The 21,528-nt window shown below is 39.9% G+C and overlaps 1 protein-coding gene across 9 annotated transcripts in view; it reads right to left on the bottom strand.

Annotated features, from left to right (window-relative positions):
* ank1a (ankyrin 1, erythrocytic a) overlaps positions 1-21,528 on the bottom strand; it is a 137,861-nt gene that overhangs the window by 31,430 nt on the left and 84,903 nt on the right. For all 9 annotated transcript variants that reach the window (XM_079815463.1, XM_079815459.1, XM_079815462.1 and 6 more), the window contains 3 exons: positions 17,442-17,603; positions 3,983-4,634; positions 985-1,324 (listed from right to left, as the gene is read on the bottom strand). In XM_079815463.1, the coding sequence (XP_079671589.1) occupies positions 985-1,324; positions 3,983-4,634; positions 17,442-17,603 (1,154 nt within the window). The remainder of the gene's footprint in view (positions 1-984; positions 1,325-3,982; positions 4,635-17,441; positions 17,604-21,528) is intronic.

Consider the following 21,528-nt stretch of genomic DNA (forward strand, 5'->3'; position numbering starts at 1 on the left):
TGACTCCAAATCGAAATGTCATTTTGACCCCCTCTACAAGACAGTGGGTTACTCAGTAAATATCCCTCTGTGACATTTAATATTTTGGCTTTGTTCTTCATTTATGTATTTCTTTCACCAGAAAAACAATGAATCGAAATAAAAAGTTTTAGCCAGGGACCTCTGGTTGAGTTGACACGTAATGACCCAGCCGCCAAATATCCCCACAACTGCTTGCGTTCTAGTTTTTTATACCATTTTCTCCCACACATTATTTCCCCCAGTTCCTCCCCTAGTCCAATGATGCATTTATCGCTGTTATTCCAATCTACGACTGATATAGAGCACATAGTTGCAATCTAAATCCAGAGTATATCAACTACATACAATGGAAGTAATTCCTCTGCGGTACACTCCTGATGCAATATTTTAGTTCAATTAAACCAAATCACACAAACCAAGACCTTTGTCAAAAACTACAAAAGTGTGAAACAATATGATTCAAAGCAATCCAAATGTTGGTTGGCATAGCAGGCAATGTTACTAAAGCTCACTTTAAGGTTTGAAAAAGCTTTTGAGAAGAATTATGCAGTAAAAGCAGATATGTTCTTTTTATGGGAAAATACCAAAATTTGCATCTCTACGATTGCGGAAAGCATGACAGATCAAGTGAGCCTTGATAACCAATCCCATTATAGCCTTGACGAGTTGTCTTTTTGTGGATGCCACAGAAATGAACGAGATCTGCTGTAAACCAAATCCTACCAGAGACAATTCTTATTAAACACCATTTAAACTCCAAAGATAGATCAATCCAGAATGCATTTAATGGCAAACATGCTGCATGCCCTTTTTTATTCTCTTAAATCCTTTTAAGAGAATGGTTGGTTTGGTCCCCCAGTGTTTACAGCCTTGCAATGAAGTCAACCATTGTCAGGTCAAAGCAGGTGCTTGATATGTGACAACACAAAATAAATCACAATATTAGATAGAAAGTTCTCTTACCTGTCCCCTTAGACGCATATCCTCCCAACCCCGAATGTTGGCTGTCCTGTGCGGGAAGCCTAGTCCCTTCTCAAAAGGTTGAGTCCCCTGATAATGCCCGTGGATGATCTCAGAATGCCCCATGTCCCGCACCGGCTCAATCAGGGCTTCCTGGGCCAGGCAAGACGGCTTAGAATCACAGTCCAGTGCGGCTCGCACTGACGACATCATAGACTCTATTGCCGGTCTAGGAAGGGTGCATTGTAGAGACCCCACTCGGTTCTGAGTCGGTTCTGGGGCCGAGTGCCAACCGGGAGCCCCCTGATCCTGCAGGTAAGACAGGAAGGACCCACCACATAACCTGAAAAATGAGACAAAACGTTAGAAGAGGTAATGACAATGCACTCAGCAGTAATCACTATGAGTAGAAGTAGCCTTATTACAGACAATTCTAGGGGCCTGTCCAAATACCCACACTTGTCGTCTTTGCACTTGGCAACTTACATGACATGTTTCCTGTATTTGGCCCAATTTTTCAAGTGGGCATGAATAACTTTTGATTATCCGATGGGACACACTTAAAACGTAGTGTTACAAGTTTTTGCAGAGGTTTATTTACACATTTTGATTCTCAGTACATTTTAAAACACTACATTTCTAAATGTCTGTTCATCATTAGTCCTTATGTAACAGATGAGGCAATTTGTAGTGCTTCTGTAATGCTTCTAATTGTGGTGCTTCTAATTCTAATATTCAACATGCAACACTTCAGTGGCTGATTATTATTATGATTATTTGTTTTCTTCTCTTTTTTTTTTGATTTAGTGTGTTTTGAATATATACTGTATGTGTTAAGTGTTATGTGAAGCACCACGAGAGCCTAAACTAATTGCCCCAAGGGATAAATAAAGCTCTAAACTAAACACTTTACATTTAATGACCAAATGGTTTGTAATATATAATTGATTTAACCTTGAATGGAAGATTTTTCTCAATATTGCACAATTTTGGGGCCCACGGGTTCCTGAACATAATGAATGTTGGGATACTCTTAGCCCCAAATGCCACACTGCAAAAAATGCTCTTCTTACTTAGTAATTTTGTCTTGTTTCTAGTCTAAATATCTAAAAATTCTTAAATCAAGATGCATTTACTAGATAACTAAAATGACATAAGATATTTTGTCTTGTTTTCTTGAAAATCAAATCAAAATTAAGTGAGTTTTTGTCTTAAAACAAGCAAAATGATCTGCCAATGGGGTGAGAAAAATAATCTTGTTTCTGATTGAACTTCTATCCCAAACAGAAATAAGAAAATTTTTCTCACCCTATTGGTAGATAATTTAGCTTGTTTTAAGCAAAAACTCACTTTATTTAGATGTTTCCCCCCAGAAAACAAGAAAAAAAATCTTATGTAATTTTACTTAACTAGTAAATGCATCTTGATTTAAGTATTTTTAGATATTTGGACTGGAAACAAGAAAAAAAAATACTAAATAAGAAGAGCATTTTTTTGCAGTGTACTCCAAAGTAGTATTAGAGATTCTGAGCCAGATTTACTAAACAAGCCAAATTAGCGTGAGAGTGCAATCCCATAAAAACACATGGGAAAGTCCTGCGCGTGATCTACTGACGACATGCAAATGAAAGTACACAGACACAGCCGGATCATTTCCATAATAACCAACACAATCTACTAAGAGCAGCGCAAATTAGCATCTGGTTTAAGACATGCTTTCTTTGGGGTGGTAAATACTGGCACAAACACCAGTAAATTGACAAGCACAAACTTTAGTAAATCACTTGCATGATTCATTTAAATGCTCTCATCCCATAAATACTGCGTCTGAAAGGGAAACTCCTACAAATGCATATGCAATAAGGTCAAAAATAACCGTCTCTATGCCTTTTCAGTGCTAATTTCTCACTGCCTGTTTTAAGTAAATCCTGACGTATTTTATTTAACGCCAAAAGAGGTGTAAGTAAGCTGGTGCAAACTAAATAAACTTGGCCCTTATTGTGCATTATGGAAACTGAACTTTAGCATTTATCAGGCCTGAGACAGTCTAGTGCACTTACTTCCTGTCACATGCTCTCAAGTGGCCAAGATTAGCAAGTTCATGTGTGTTGGTTGAAGGTAAACCCAGTGACCCTCTAATAGCAGGATTAGACACCTCTGCCCTATTGGAATAGGAAGTTGAGGTGAAATATACTGATGGGATTGCCCTTTTCTTTACATAGCCAAAATGCTTAGTTTACTTTACAAAACCACACTTGAAAGCTTGAATCATAGACAAACACAATGAATGCCCCTTACATTTTCAGAAGAACTATAATTTGCTACAAACTATTGCTAGTCAGAGGGAATTGGTGTGGGCCTCAGTCAGAGTAGACTCTATACCGAATCTTACATGGATAAAAATGAAAAATGGCATGTGCTATATAAAGGTCTTAGATCAAATGTGATTTTCAACTTTCAAACTGTTTTTGGAGTCTTCTGAAAGTCTTTTGGAAACAACTTTCGTGAGTTGAACAATCACACTTCTATCCTTCACAGCCTGGTTTCCATTCCTGTCAAAAATTAAATACACCGCTACCCTGACTAAAGTCTATATGTAATTTAGGATGAGGGGCTGTTCTCATTCTAGAGGCTGAAACTTTTTATAGCAGGAGATCATTAGCCATTAATATTTTCGGTCCATCAAAATAGAAAGACTAAATTCTGTGGCACTAATAAAAGACCCAATTGAGGATCTCAGAAAGCCCGACACAGCAACAATGGGTCAATGAATTACAGCCTGGGACAAAACCATTGTGGCGTGGAGAGAATTTGAGTAAGTGCATTATTTTAGCAATTCCGTAGCCCATGAAGGACACATTTAAACATAGTCAAATTTAAGTATAGCCTCAAATACATTTTCAAGCTCTTCAAAATGAAGAGTTGAAAATGATTACCTGAATATGCTTCCTGAAAAATATGCTGGTCCACAAAGTAATTCAGAACCTATCAGGCAACTCACCTGTCTTCACCATGATCTGCCCGTCTTCTTAGCCCAGGTGACTCACTCATTCGAGCATAAATTCGCTGTTGCCCTGAAATGAGAGATATGCTATCTTCTAAGTTTGTGCCGTCACCTCCTCCTTCTCCCAGTCCTCCGTTGGAACCGTCTTTAATGTTGTTGACTTCTTGACCAACAGCCCCTTCTGACCTCTCCAACCCTTGACCTCTGTCCAGAGCATTGATGTTGACCCCTTCACTCAGACACAGCATCCCAGCGGCACTGTAATCTGAATCCGCCCCGATGGACTGATCCTCGAGTAGCTCGATGGAACCACTTAACCCTCCCTGAGCAGCAAGTCCCTCTGGTCCATTTCCACCGGGAGTCCCGCTCCTCGAGTGGCCCAGGCTCCTGTTCAGTAGCGCCTCGGAGTCGTCAGCATTGCTGCACTCCAGAGAGGAGTCCTCAACGGCCACAATGGAAGGACTATTGCCTGAGGGCCAAACCTGTACCTCAGACATCTCCATGAGTGTGTCCTCTTCGGTGGTGGCGATGGGCGCGCACTCCATGCTCGATACTTCTTGCCAGTAGGGCTCATTGCCCAGTGGCGAAGGTAGACTGTACTGCATGGAGGCCGGTGAAACTAGTTCCTCCTGTACCACCAGCCCGTAACCTGGAGTGACACAGAGAGAGGCACACTGATACAGGCCCCCCACTGCGCCCCCCAATCAGCCCCACAGGCTTTGAACCCAGGAGGGATGTGCTCCAGATCAGGGGGTTAGGGAAGGGAGATTAGAGAGCAAGCCCACTGACTTGGTGGAAAGAAAACGGGGGAATCGAGTAAAGTTTTTAGAGAGGTTGTTGCAAGACGGCTAAAGCTGCTGTAAGCCATTTCTCATCCCAAGTACCTGACAGATATCACTGAAATGGGTGTCCAGAAATTGTCTCTGGGCACTCGAGTGCATCTTGAATGGTTAGAAAAATGTGGGTAGGCAAACACAGGATTTCCTGCTAACCGTGTTGAGAGTGCAATAGCCATGTTAAAAACTACATTTCAGTTCAGCTCAGCCAATTATAGAATACAAAATAGTGGTGTTGTATCACTGCAAGTCTGGAGGAAGTAAGCAAGGCGGCTAACATCGCTTACAGCAGCTTTGGGCCAGCAGCAAGAGCACAGGCAATCGTGGTAGCACCAAGTATGCAGTTGTAAAAGACTGTCGCTGCCCCACTTTTTTTGTCACAAAAGATAACGGGGGTTAAAGAGAACCTTTTGACTGTCACCAACCAGGAAGTAAAAGACACCCCTTCAGAACTGTGGAGTTGGGGCAGAGCACCCTATATACACACACACATGCTTAGTCTTCCATGCTCTCATTCTCCAGGTCATGACATTGTGGCCTCTATCAGATAACATGCATGCAAGCAACCAGCAAAGATCATCTTCAATAACCATTGTTCTCACAAAGAAGGGTAAGGTCTTGAAAACATACACAAGTGTCAACAGTACTCAAAAATTTTTGTTTTGCAAATGCAATTAGTCAAGTGATAAAATACAGTGCTCTCAAACTAATCTAATAGATTCTACCAAACAAACTCTAAATGACATAGAGCCCAGTCTTAAAGGGGAAGTATGTATTTTTTGTAGCATTATTCTGTTGCATTGCGGCTCAACCAATGGTGGAGGGTTAGGGCGGAGCCATCTATTTGCTGACTAATGGCAGTTCGACCAATGGAACATTTTTTTATTTAATTTGGTTATTTAATTTTGACTCTAATGGTGCACAAATGACAAACTTCCCCTTTAAATTATAACAGACACACAAACAACAGTAGCTAGTTATATATGAATATTGTGGTTTAAATGCAAAAAAAAATTCAGAATTGAAAAAAAAAACATTGATAATTGACAATACGTGTTTTCACAAATACCAATAATACTTTATAAGCCAACAATATGTAAGGTCATGTAAGCACCTTAGTACTAGTTGTCTGTATTTTATAAGGAGCATATTTTTGGTAGCTTTTAGTATATTTTGTTACACACTCGTTGACAGAAATGCCAATAAAGTCAAGTGTCACTACACTATAAAGAGACTGATGTGTATTGTCAGAGAGAGAGAGAGAGAATTATGTGTATTGTCCAAAAAACATTCTTACTCTGACATAGACAATAGACCTTATTGACTTGTCTGTTTCCTCTCCTCAGTTTACGACCCCCGTACAGATAAGACATCTCATAAAGAGCACACTACACACCCCGGAGAGATATATTAACCACATGGCCCTGGAATGGGACTTCAGAGGGTGGAAACACTCAATCATGTGACCTCAGACCCGTGTAGTTTCTTTGAAAAATCTGTAACACTTTACAATAAGGTTCCATTGGTTGACATTAGTTCACTACATTAGTTAACATGGACTGTGAAAACAACTTCTAAAGCATTTATGAATCTTAGTTAATGTTCAGTTCAACATTAACTAATACATTATTAAAATCAAATGTTGTATCTGTTGTTGTTATTTAATGGACCCGAGCAGACATAACTTAACAATTAAAAGTTGTTTTTAACTAAGTTTGTTAACATTTTAACTAATGTTAACTAATGCGACCTTATTGTAAAGTGTTACAGAAAAATCAAATACTGTTACATACACCAAATAATCTCTATTTTAATCATACAGTAAATAAAATAATTAAATCATAATGTATAGTGATCAATTTGGGAAACACATGTTGTATGATGTGCACCTAAAGTGTCATGTGCATATGTATATCATTCCATGTATTCGTTTAGTTTATGTGTTAATGAATGGAAAAAATAAAATGCTTTCTAAAATACTATGAAACGTATGAATTTTATATTTTATATCCATAAAAGAAAATAAACTAACTAAAAGGAAGATTGGAAAGCAAAGTTAGAAGAAAAATGAATAAATATAATGCAGGTAATAGAATAGAAAGGAATAAAATAGAATGTTCTGCATGGTATCAGTACAAAATGAAAAGTTATTCAGAACAAAAAAGATTGAAAGTGGTAAAAAATATTTAAACATGTCTTACAAATTAATCTTACGCAGTTGAATAAAGCACTTCAAATGTCAATATCAATAAGACTATTTAGATCTCCCTAAGATAATTTTAATGAGCTAATATAGATCTCCTTTAAAAAGTGTACAAAGTTTTCAGAATCGTCCTGCTATTTAATTTCATTTTTTTCCCCATAGAGTTTTACTGCCGTATTCATAACTATAGTAACTTTTGGCATGAACCATGGTTTCATTGGTAAATTTGTGTATATACGCAATATATATACAGTACATACAGTAATCATTCCATGTGTTCATTTAGTTTATGTGTTAATGAATGGAATGTACTTTGCTTTCTAAGTAGATAAAAAATACTATGAAAACTTTATGACTTTTAGAATATTCATCAAATAAAATCAAACTAAAAGGAAGATTGGAACAAAGTTATGAGAAAATGAATAAATATAATGCGGGAATTAGAATAGAATAGAATTCTAGTCTATTCCCTGCTAGAATATTCTAATATTCAAAAAAATTTCTTTTTATCTATTTAAAGAGACTTAGAAAGCAAGGTGCATTCCATTCATTAACACATAAACCAAATGAACACTTGGAAAATAGAATAAAATTTAATAAAATGTTCTGCATGGTATCAGGACAAAATGAAAGGTTATTCAGAACATTCTATTCTATTCTGTTCTATTACCTGCTTGAATATTCTAAAATTCATAAAGTTTTCATAGTATTTGTATCTACTTAAAAATACTTAGAAAGCAAGGTTCATTCCATTCCTTAACACATAAATTAAACTAACACATGGAAGATAGAAAATAGAATAAAATAGAATGTTCTGCATGGTATCAGTACAAAATGAAAAGTTATTCAGAACATTCTATTCTATTCTATTCTATTCTATTCTATTCTATTCTATTCTATTCTATTCTATTCTATTCTATTCTATTCTATTCTATTCTATTCTATTCCATTCTATTCTATTCAATTCTATACCTGCTTGAATATTCTAAAATTCATAAAGTTTTCATAGTATTTGTATCTACTTAAAAATACTTAGAAAGCAAGGTTCATTCCATTCCTTAACACATAAATTAAACTAACACATGGAAGATAGAATAAAATTGAATAGAATGTTCTGCATGGTATCAGTACAAAATGAAAGGTTATTCAGAACATTCTATTCTATACTGTTCTATTACCTGCTTGAATATTCTAAAATTCAAAACGTTTTCATAGAATTTTTGAAAAATCTATTTAAAGAGACTTAGAAAGTGCATTCCATTCATTAACACATAAACTAAATGAACACATGGAAGATAGAAAATAGAATAGAATAGAATGTTCTGCATGGTATTGTTATAAAATGAAAAGTTATTCATAACAAAAGTGATTTAATAAAATGGTAACTAGCCCACTGTCTTTACTTATTTAAACATATCTTACAAATGTATTTATTCATCTTACGCTGTTGAATAAAGCACATAAAATTTCAATATCAGTATGACTATTTCGATCTCCCTAAGAATCTTAATAAACTAATAATAAAACCCCCAGTTTTACTGCCGTAATCATAACTATAGTTACTAGGAACCATGGTTTCAATGGTAAATTTGTGTATGGGGTATCAGACACACAATATAATTTGTATAACAAAATGACAAAGTGAGCATGAGCCCTAAAAATTATTTAGTATGTATGCTATGTACAGGCCAGCATCCATTTGAGTACTTATATTTCAGTACTACATCAGCTCTTGTGCATTTTGTGTGTATTGAAGGCCTTTTATGACAGACACAGAGTGGGAAACAGACATAGACACACACAATACACTCACAAAACCAAAGAAATAACACACAAGTCACAAGCTCATGAATATAACAAATCTAATTTGTCTTATAGAAAATAAAAACCAGGCCAATCCATAACATGTTATGTACAAACAGAAACATAACATCCACTAACACAGAAAATGTGTAATTGTGAACAAAAAGAGAAAAAGACTTATTTACATAAGTACTTAAAAAAAACTGAGGAGTTTAACAGGTTCCCTGAATTCACAGGTAATAGACAGACATGAGGAAAATGACAACATTGAGTATAAATAAAAGATTGTACAGTGACCAAAACAGTTAAAAACAAAAACATATTTCTGAGCTCAACGACTATCAAAGAGGCACTAGCAAGGCCTTCATGCAGCCGTAACAGGCCATGCAAGTTCTGTTGTCAGACATCGTGCAGAAAAGTGATATTTTATTTGAAGGGAATCAGACGTGGACGATAACAGCATATGCCAAAAAGACAGTTTAGTGATAACAGAATATGAATACTCGCTGAATATTTGCACGTTTTCAGGTTAGGTGAAGTTAACTTAACCTAAAGAGTGCCTTTATTTTGCTTCACTTATCTTTATGGTAATGCATATGCATGTGAATGTGTCATTGCGTCTTGTTCCAGAGCCCTTCAAGCTAGAGTTTTCTCAAAACCTCCATGGAGAAGCATTCATGCTTTATGCCCTCCTTTGATGCATGCAGACAGGGTCCAAAATTAACCCTCGCTAGAACCAAATGTGAGTAAAACTGGATTTGGTGAGTCAATAAAACAACTGACCAGTAGGTTGATAAAACTAATGGTTTTAATCTAATACTCTAAACAAAACTAGTGCTGTATTTTATTTTTCTTCATGTGGCAAAGCAAATATGAAATATTCCTTGCATCACCACAGCAAAAAATTTCAAAAAAATGAATCCTTTTGCAGGCTTTACTCATATTTGGTGCTGCAAGAGATGCAATAACTTTTTGTCACCAATATTTAAAAGCAGCTAAATAGTTGAATTGTCATGAGGTCAAAAAAAACATTTTTACCCGCCATTGGCAGATGCGGCAAAAAGTTACTTTTGGACCCTGCATGCAGAAATCATGGAATGAGGTACATCCAAGAAAGTGCCACAAGAGCATGTAAACAGGCCTCATAGCAGAAAGACGAGAGAGGGTTGTTTGGGTGGAGGGAGACAGAGCGAGAGATAGACAGAGAGAGACAGAAAGAAAAGGAGACAGGTGAGTCAGAAACACCTCCCTCCTGTAGGGGACGCTAAGCATAAAACTGGTGATGGAGGGGGAACAGAGCAATAACTTTCCTTTTTTTTTTGAGGGGGGAGGTGGCTTGGGAGGGATAGGGGGAAGAAAACACACAACTGGGCTGAGGACAGAGAGATAAATGAGGGCCAGAGGTCAACATGATGTCTGTATGAGGTCAAGGGTCAGAGAGGAGGTGCAGAAGAGAAGGAGGAGAAGGAGAGGAAGAAGGCTGGGCTGCATGTGACATATCAAGAAAAACACAAAGCATGGGGTAAAGGGAACAGGTTTAATGCTCTGCCTGAATAAACAGAGTACTCTTGCCAGTTTGCCCACTACTCCAAGACGTCACACAAACGAAGCATAGCTGTATCTTTTAGAAATGTACTAGGGTTTTGTGAACTAATCGTGTCATTCATAGACTATACTGACTATAGCCACAAAGTTAGAGACCGTTAACATGGTAAACACTATGGGGACAAACTTTCTGCGCATTCCCCTATTCCATTGATGCTTGTGTCTAGGAGTCACTCCATTCCCCGACAATGAGTGCATTCTACTTTGCTTTTAGGCCGTTTACACCTGGTATTAAGATGCGTTACGGTCAATCGGATCACGAGTAAATGAGGAAGACGCATTCCCGTTTACACCTGGGGTTTTAATCCGTCTCTTTTGTCCACTTTCAACCACTTCTGATCTCGATTTCTTCGAGGGGAGGGTCTATGGGTGGGTAAATGTGTGTTTTTTTCAGATCTAATGGACAAAATATGTGTAGTAGCTTTCATTACTGCTCTGACAGCCTCAAGCCAAACGCTGTGAGTGTGTGTTAGAAATCATGGTGAGAGAACATTGTGCTTGGTACGTTTTTCGTCTTTAAACCAAACTTGGGTCTCCAGCCAAAGGTTAAATCCCGTCTGGCTTGTGCACTTCCTATAATGTTTACACATAAGGTCAGTAGGTGGAGAGTAGACCGTTTTTTGCTGCTTTTTGAAAGCATTCGACCACATGAGCGTTTACACTAGAAAAGCAATCCGGTCGAATGCGTTTTCGACTACCTCTGGAAGTGGTCGAAAGTGGACAAGCTCAAAACATTTTAGACTTCGTTTACATCTGTATTTAGTGTCGTCCATTTGTGATCTGATCGACCAAAACCCCATCTTAATACAAGGTGTAAACAGGGCCTAAAGGTGATGATACATGGGGCAACTTTTTTGAGCAATGTTGCTGGGCAATGTTACAAAGCGATGTTGCTTGGCCACTTTCCCATTGGGAATGGGCAACAAATTTCAATCGGGATACTTTAGATCGGTCATGGGCCCTGTGTCTTACCTGGTTGCCCGTTGACGGCAACATTGCCTAGTAACATTGCTCAAAAAGTTGTCCTGTGTATCATCACCATTAGATACACACTCGGAAACTTCTCTAAGTACTTCCGTTCCCCTGCTGCAATTTTGAAGGGCGCTGCACTTCATCAAGGGGATGAGTGCTGACGTCACAGCACAGAAGTGATCACACTTAATTTTCCCCCTCATCCCGCAAACTCTTGTGTATTTTGGGCCGTCCCAGACAAAAAGAAGTCCAAATGTGGCAAATTCTGTGGTCGTGGCTCCTAAACGGTGGTCCTACGTCGTCCAGTGAGTGAGAGAGGTTCAAAGATGGCCGTTGTCACAGTCTTGCGACCAAAGATCATTTTCTGACAGTGTCAGATATTTTAACATGATCATCTCACAGTGTGTTTACTGCTATGGCCTATATCTACTGACTAGCCAATAAAAATGCAACATGAAATGACGTATTGATCAACGCGACATGGCGCTAAAACTTAAAACTACTCAAGCTCCATTTACAAGATTGGCATGCCAAGTTGGCCACTTTTCCCTAGCCACGGCCGCATCCATATTCTCCTCTTTCACTTCCTCCTCTTTTTTCAGCGCACATAAAAAACCACAATTGCCAAATTGCGATTCATCTTGCTCTACTTGTTTACCACAAGCACATGCTGAGGACACCCTGGAAAAATGGCTAGTCCATCACAGGGCTCGCACACAGACACACACACACACACACACAGACACAAATTTCTTTTGGATTATAGGGGGAACTCAATCTTCTTGCTGTGAGGAAACAGGGGACCAGGGTGGAAGGTCTTCTTGCTTGCTGCCCACCAAGCAACCGTGCTGCCCCGGTTATCATTTTCAATTGTATAATTGTTCAAGTTTTCCTCAGCAGCCTAAGCATACTTATACACCTAGAACGGTGCATAAAACAATCCATAAGGAAAAAATAGCGGATTCCAAGTGATCAAGGGTTTTTTGGCATTGCATTTCGACCCATTGCATGGGTTCGGCCAGTATTGGACACTTGTGGAATGTAGACAATGGTGTACATCTGAGTCAACAAGATGGAGGGAATTTAGCGAGGGAAGGGCATAAAAAAATTAACTGCAACACAACCAGGGTCATCAGATTATTCAAAACCCTTTTCTTACTTGTCTCCAAAAGCCTGACTTACTGCTTTTGTCCTAGAGAAGCTGGGGAAGTCGTTTTTTTTACAGCCAGCCAAATTACTGGATATTTTTCGCCAATTTACTCCCAGTTCAGTTCTCCAGCTAATGGTTTGAAGTAAATGGTTGTGGCAACACAGAAAACACGGACTAGCAGGGGAAAACCTTTGCAGCTCAACCTCTGTGTGAAATAAAGATTTATGTAAGGGCTTCCACAATAGCAGAAACTGCAAAGTCTTGCTATGAGAGGAAAGGAAAATTACAGACTGAAAAACTATTACAGACTTCTTTCAGCCTTTCACCCGCTATTGCCATCTAAGGGGATCTGTGCTCCAGGTAAATGGGATTCTCCACATGCCCACTTGGGCCTTTCTTGAAAGCTCACCAGCATCCCAGGAGCAAGGAAGCCACAAGCTTTACACTCCCATGAAAATCAGACAGTTTCCAGTCAAGCATGACTAAATTAGCTTTGAATGCATTTACTGTTTTTTAAGGACCTGAACTCTGGACCTGTCTGAGACAGGGGAAGACAGTGGGTGTTGTTAAAGATCTGTTTCCCTGGCTTCAAAGATGCGCTGAGCCATGGGAAAGACCAGAGCTTTGTAGTCATACAGGAGAGAAGGTGATGGCTTGATCTCCCCAGTCTATTAGACAGAGAAAGAGTGCACCAGTGATCCCAGAGGGGATTTTTGGCACAGCTTTGATGATGATGGTGCTGAAGAGGTGTGGGGAATAAAAGGGATGACGAGGCTCCACAGCAGCTCTCCCAGACAGCAAATTGTCTACCCATATCCAGCCACATCTGGTACGTGTGGATTCCACGTCTGGGCCGACACTATGTTGCTGTCTGGGCTGCCTTACAAGGAAGACACAATCTTTCCCTCCCACATCACCTTCCCAAATTGTTATGTAGGTGGCAAGTTGGCAACAGGCAACGCGTATGCTTGTTGGGTCAGAGTGGGATCCTTCTGCACTATAAACCTGCTAATCTACCTACTCAAGGATCGAGGAAAAAGAAGAAGGTACCCTGCTGAAAAATTTTGCATTGCAAGGTATGTTTTGCAAGCTGGGACCAGCATAGGATGCTGGTTGCTGGTGAACCAGCAACACCAGCTCAGTTTTGCTTGAGAACAGCTGGTAGACCAGCACTATCAGCTCTAACCATAATAAACCAGCCTGGACCAAAATGGAATTCATGCTGGATTCTACAGCAGGGTAGCTTGATGGGTTCCCTCTGCAGGGAAACAAGCAAATAAGCAGTGCAGACATTTCACATTCTCACAGTTCCATAAAGGTCTTATAGTTTTTACCACCAAAGAGCATTGCGTAACAAAATAATCCACAAATTGGGAGAACATGCTGAGAGCTACTGCTCCCTTTGAGGTGGTGAGTCACTCAATAGTTGTCCCAGGCCAAATGCACAGTTCAGTGCACAAAATAACTTGCAGCTCCACCACTAGATGCCACCATGGTCCTGTGCATAAACAAGTGGTGAGCATGCACAGAGTCTCAGTATGGGGTCAGGCCTCTCTTGCATATTCACAGGGTGTGGACCTGCTCTCTGGAAGCAACCCTTTTTACAGGGAATAGAAACTGAGTGTGATCAGACAGAGTTTATGGAGAAGTTAAACACCAAACATCAACTTTTGCACTGGATAGTGGAAGTGGTTTCCCTAGTATATTTCAAAAGAAGTCTGATGGCCCAAACTGGTTTCTAAGCATATTTGATAAGAGGAACATGGGCACCCTTCACAAGGATGCCTGTGCAGTGGTGTGGTGTCCTCACCATACATACACCATTATGAAGGAAGTGAGAAAAAGGTGCTCTTTTTTAAATATAACCCCATTATGTACAGGCAAGGGGGGCAACTAGACACAAGCATTGTGTTTGCCAGCAAAAGGGGCTGGCATAATGAAACATGTTTTCTGAAGAATTCACAGAAGTGGCATATCTAATAATGAGACACCTCACTACAGTAAAGTTATCTCTATAATCTATTCATAATTATGTGTGAGTCAGTGTCTGATGCAATGAAGCCTATGCCCTTTTGCTGAACAGAATATTTAAAAGGCTGATGGCAGAGTCAAGAAGCTTTGCTTAAAACTGTTCCATTACTGTTACCACCCATCCATTTGTCTTAATATATCTTAACATACCCTTGAACAAGAATTAAATGCCTTCTGAGATCTAATATCTCTTAAAGGGGCCATGACATGAGGAAGAAACTTTTGCTTGATCTGTTGAAACTTCCTCCCTAATGAACAGTATAGACATAAGCCCCGTTTCCACCGAAATTACCCGGAACAATTTGTACCAGGAACTTTTTTTTACAGGAACTTTTTTCCCCCAGACCTGCGACTGTCTGCGTTTCCACTGCGGTCTAAAGTACCGAGAAGATTAGTCAAATTAGTTCGGTGATGTAGGACTGCGCACGACTGTTCCTCCCAGTCAGCGATGGAAAGTAATAATTTTTGCGCGACACTGTCTGCAACAATAATACGTTTTATGGAGGAGATTCAAGCAGCGCTGCTTTTGCTAGTTATGTATTAGTTTACTAAAGAGGTCATTAACAAAATGGTGGAAAAGAGACGAGCACTGATACTAAAGCATATTCTGAAAGCTCGTAAAGCTAGATTTAAAATAAGACAACGTATGTTATTATCAGCTATTACGGACATTGACCGTGCGATTGCTGAGACGAACGCGCGCCATCGGACAGAAAGAGCAAGACTGATATTTACTGAACGCAGAACGAACCTCGCAAAAGACTTTTAAAAATGCCGGTTGAAATAAAATGCTGTGTGAACTCAAGCAAATCAGCATGTTCAGCGCCCAAGTCCAACCCCCGAAAGTTCCTGAACTTTGAAAAAGTACTACCTCAGGAGCAGGGCCGTGTGGAGGGGGAAATATTTACCCGGAACTTCATTTAGACCCTGGTTCCTGCGGTCGAAACACACGAGTACCACCCCAAAGTCCCTAGTTCCTGGGGAAAGTTCCTGCAGTGGAAACGCGGCTATACAGTTTAGTGAGCGGGAATTCATTTTTTTCTATGTAAACATTATTGATTGATATCTTTGACCATTGCAACACATCTCAATGCTGGAATGCTTTTCAAGGTAAAAAAAAGCATCTTGAGACCCCTGTCTGCTGTTTAATAGTGTGCCAATTGTTTTGTTTTCGGAGTTATTTCTGTCTTGCATCTGTATGCTTCACATAATTTGTGAAATTTAGCTTTCAGCTAATGCATGGACTATTAATGGATTAGTTATGTGTTTTATGCTGTATATTTAACCTACTTTCCATGGCATTAATACTTATTTCCTATGCAAAGCTGTTTCCCAATCATGACAGTGGGAGTTTACAATGAAGTCTTAAAGGAAAAGAAGCACAATAACAGAACATCTACATCAGAAGAAATATGACTATATATGATATTTACATTATAGTGAACCTTTGGTAATACAATAAAAAATATTGTCATGACCCTTTTAATGTCCCTTCAGGGTGACATGAATGTATACTTTGCATTTGCACTATATTTTACCCTCTCAGCAACTGTAGATCTGACATGTTTCACTCATGGCTAATGATAGGTTTTAATGGTAAATAAGTGCATATCTCTGTACTTGTAAAATGTGCGTTAAAAGGTACCACAAAACACAGGAAGCATGCTACTGAATGAACTGATACTGAATTAAATAGGTTACCTTTGTTAATAGAAAAAGGAACCAAATCATCATATATCAGGTAGCCAATGCGGAGCAATGTGACATACTATAAAACTGGGGATAATTACACTTAAGCTGTATTTGACAGGATCTGTTTCATGCTGTAAAGTTGTCTAAATGGTTTTGTTTTGATAGAAGAACATTTGATTACCAAAATAATTCCGATGGGTGGAACGGTTTCCCCGTTTATGAATAGTTACAGAGACCGTACTCCAGGTGAAAACAACAATCTCGGAACTAAAATGTGTTGGAAATATGCAATCCCAACAGGATAACTACTGTATAACTAAACGTAAATAATGGAGATGCAACATTTGCCACCCATTGATCTTTGAAAATATCAGACAGTAACTGTCTGTAATAAAAGGGTTTCTATGATGTCAGCGGTTTATATGATTGGTAACAATGTACATGTGATCCAAGACAAGTTAAGGCTTTGCCAAACCAACAGGGTAAACCAGTTTTATAATATTCTGCTCTTATAAGAAAACCAATGGTTATATCATGTCTCTTCCCAGTATCTTTGTGCGAAAGTGGTCATTACGTGATTCTTTCACATCAGTCTAACATGCTAGCTATGTTGAACTGTTACATTTGTACAAGATTTACCATTGAGTAAATATGTTTAAATTAAGAATTTACAAAATAAGTACATTTTTAGGATGACTGCAAGCCACAGATTCTGTCAGAGCTTAAGCTATATTTTCCCTGTTAATACACATTAAACTGTACAAATGAACTGTAATTGTAAAAAAATTAAATGAGAAGAATAGTGTGACAACCCTTAAATGTGTCCTATCCAATCACACACGCAAATCTCCTTGATCTCAAATATTTCCCCAATTCCAAAAGGAACAGAGGAGATCTTTAAGGAGTAGTCAAAAAACATTTGGACAGGCTACAAAGATAGACAACATAGTATAGTTCTGGAGGGGTGTCATCAGTTCTGGTCCTGGTGACAGCAGAATTGGAAGAGGAAATGTTAGGTTCATGGCCAAAATATAGGGGGACAAGGGTTTGACGATACAGGAGCAGATATCAGTTGGATGAGAGGAAAAGCCAGCTCTTGGAAAAAAAAGCATTATGTGGGACAAGTGAAGTGTAGAATGTCACAAGGGAATGTCTCTCTCTTACCATTTGTAATGGCAGGAGATAGATGATCTCTGTCATGATGCCTAGACATGGAAGCCTCTTGTTCCCAGCCCCCCTGCTGACCTGTTGGTGCTCCCTGTCCCTCCAGCATGTTCACTATGTCCACTCGGTCAATACTCTTGAGGGCCACGTACAGGCTGTCCACTACAGTGGTGAGAGACACACAGATGGTGGAGAAATGGAGAAGGGGAAGACAGGGTAGTTGGACATAAAGGATGAGGACAGAGACACACCACTGACAAAACCAAAGGATTTCAAGACACTATTAGGAAAGACATCCAAAATACATAAACTGATTTACTTTAGTTATTCAAAACTAGTAGATATTGTGCATAAATCTGTCTCAGTCACGTGACCTGTTCATTACAGCCACCATATTTATCACCATCATGAAGAAAGCAATGGCAGGGAATTCAAAAACATCCCTAAAGCTATATCAAGACATAACGTCAACCTCAATTCAAAAGCACATATTCGCAGATACACTATATTGCCAAAAGTATTGGGACACCCCTCCAAATCATTGAATTCAGGTGTTCCAATCACTTCCATGGCCACAGGTGTATAAAACCAAGCACTAGGCATGCAGACGCTTCTACAAACATTTGTGAAAGAATGGGTCGCTCTCAGGAGCTCAGTGAACTCAAGCGTGGTACCGTGATATGTTTCCACCTGTGCAATAAATATTCTATGGTCAACTGTTAGTGGTATTATGACAAAGTGGAAGCAATTGGGAACAACAGCAACTCAGCCTCGTAAAATCACAGAGCGGGGTCAGTGCATGGTGAGGCGCACAGTGTGCAGAGGTCGCCAACTTTCTGCAGTCAATAGCTACAGACCTCCAAACTTCTGTGGCCTTCAGATGAGCTCAAGATCAGTGTGTAGAGCTTCATGGATTGGGTTTCCATGGCGATCAACTCATCCAAGCCTTACATCACCAAGTGCAATGCAAAGAGTCGGATGCAGTGGGGTAAAGCATGCCACCACTGGACTCTAGAGCAAGGAGACGTGTTCTCTGGTGGTTTGGTGGTTTCCAGGAGAACGGCACTTGCCTGACTGCATTGAGCCAAGTGTAAAGTTTGGTGTGGAGGAACTTGACCGGCCTGCACGGATCCTGACCTACAACCAACAACATCCAGTAAGCATTTTTTGGTAATTTCCACATAACAACATCTGGTTATCCTGTGTAAACTTGGTTCTGTGGATGAAAGGATTGAGAATTTTGAGCCTTAAGGCTGAGACTGACCAAGCCAACATCATAGAACTAGTGGCCGACAGTGTTGTCACCTCGCATCGGCCGCGTCTCAGCCAAAAAGCTGCGCTTGAACACACGAAAAGGACTACAGACAAATGTCAACAAGCATGTGTCTTCTACGCCTACGTCTAAGGAAATAACTGTCTATATCAGCAGGTATCAACAGTCTATATTTGTCATTCAAAAAGGGAAACTACGACTGCAGATATACAAACCGTAAACAAAACAGCACTTGCTTACCATTTTGAATATCAATCATGCTGATCACTTTCTGCATTCCAGGTGGCTCATGTTGTTATGAATATACACTCACCTAAAGGATTATTAGGAACACCTGTTCAATTTCTCATTAATGCAATTATCTAATCAACCAATCACATGGCAGTTGCTTCAATGCATTTAGGGGTGTGGTCCTGGTCAAGACAATCTCCTGAACTCCAAACTGAATGTCAGAATGGGAAAGAAAGGTGATTTAAGCAATTTTGAGCGTGGCATGGTTGTTGGTGCCAGACGGGCCGGTCTGAGTATTTCACAATCTGCTCAGTTACTGGGATTTTCACACAACCATTTCTAGGGTTTACAAAGAATGGTGTGAAAAGGGAAAAACATCCAGTATGCGGCAGTCCTGTGGGCGAAAATGCCTTGTTGATGCTAGAGGTCAGAGGAGAATGGGCCGACTGATTCAAGCTGATAGAAGAGCAACTTTGACTGAAATAACCACTCGTTACAACCGAGGTATGCAGCAAAGCATTTGTGAAGCCACAACACGCACAACCTTGAGGCGGATGGGCTACAACAGCAGAAGACCCCACCGGGTACCACTCATCTCCACTACAAATAGGAAAAAAAGGCTACAATTTGCACGAGCTCACCAAAATTGGACAGTTGAAGACTGGAAAAATGTTGCCTGGTCTGATGAGTCTCGATTTCTGTTGAGACATTCAGATGGTAGAGTAAGAATTTGGCGTAAACAGAATGAGAACATGGATCCATCATGCCTTGTTACCACTGTGCAGGCTGGTGGTGGTGGTGTAATGGTGTGGGGGATGTTTTCTTGGCACACTTTAGGCCCCTTAGTGCCCATTGGGCATCGTTTAAATGCCACGGCCTACCTGAGCATTGTTTCTGACCATGTCCATCCCTTTATGACCACCATGTACCCATCCTCTGATGGCTACTTCCAGCAGGATAATGCACCATGTCACAAAGCTCGAATCATTTCAAATTGGTTTCTTGAACATGACAATGAGTTCACTGTACTAAAATGGCCCCCACAGTCACCAGATCTCAACCCAATAGACCATCTTTGGGATGTGGTGGAACGGGAGCTTCGTGCCCTGGATGTGCATCCCACAAATCTCCATCAACTGCAAGATGCTATCCTATCAATATGGGCCAACATTTCTAAAGAATGCTTTCAGCACCTTGTTGAATCAATGCCACGTAGAATTAAGGCAGTTCTGAAGGCAAAAGGGGGTCAAACACAGTATTAGTATGGTGTTCCTAATAATCCTTTAGGTGAGTGTATTTGCGTATTGGAATGCTCAGGTAAGATGACATAAAATTAGAACAGCCTTCTGTCTGTGGCATCTTGTCTTCTTTACTCGTTTTCATCACTTTATACTTGTTCGCTAAGCTGAACAGCCAATCAGAGTTCTCTCTATCTCACCGACGCCGTCAACGGCGCTTCAACATACTCAATCGGCTAAGACAATATCCAACTAGGCGTGGTGTATCAGGGTCTTCAAGGCATTGAGAATTAGCTGCTGGCTTGGAGAGCCCCACAACTTGCTCTCATATAAAGTCGATCAGCAGCCTAATTCTCATTCAGAAAGAGTTCAACTCTGAGGCCCTGTTTACACCTGGTATTAAGATGTGTTTTGGTCGATCGGATCTCAAGTGTATGACGTTAAATGCAGGTGTAAACAGGGTCTAAAACATGAGCTTGTCCACTTTTGACCACTTCCAGAGGTAGTCGAAAACACATTAGACCGTATTGCTTTCGTAGTGTATACGCTATTGTGGTCAAAACGCCGCAAAAGACTGCCTACTCTCCACCTACTGACCTAACGCGTCTAATTCTGGAAGCGCACTAGCCAGATGGGATTTAAAATTTGTGTAGAGACCCAAGTTTAGCTTGAAAACAAAAAACATACAAACACAATGTTCTCTCACCATGATTTCTAACACACACTCACATTGGCACCTTTCGGTGTCGTCTTGTGGCTAACAGACCTTATTTTGGCTTATTTAGATCGAAAGATCTGGAAAAAAGCCCATATATTTTCCCACCCATAGACCCTCCCCTTGAAGAAATCAGGACGGAAGTGGTTGAAAGTGGTTACACCAGGTGTAAACGGGAATGTGTCGCCCTCATCTACTTGTGATCCAATCGACCAAAATGCATCTTAATACCAGGTGTAACAGACGATCTGGAGTTGTCCTAGTCTGTGTTTCTCTCCTTTTCCGCCCCCACTTGGTGGAATGACCTGCCTATCTCAATTTGTGCGGCCGAGTCTGTAGCCAATTTCAAAAAACATCTAAAGACACATCTCTTCCAGCAGCACCTGACCAATCAAGAATAGCACTTATCATTCTATTCATTTTCTGTCTGTCTAATTTATAAAAACAAAATAAAAGAAAAAAAATCTGTTCTGTGCTAGATTAACTGAGACTTGTTACAGCATTGCATATTGTTGCCCTTGACTGCTCTAGTTGCTTCTATTGCCCTCATTTGTAAGTCGCTTTGGATAAAAGCGTCTGCTAAATGACTAAGGGCCCTATCTTGCACCCAGCGCAATTGACTTTGTACAC

This window comes from Gobio gobio (assembly GCF_949357685.1).
Source record: "Gobio gobio genome assembly, chromosome: 4".
Taxonomy (NCBI): Eukaryota; Metazoa; Chordata; class Actinopteri; order Cypriniformes; family Gobionidae; genus Gobio; species Gobio gobio.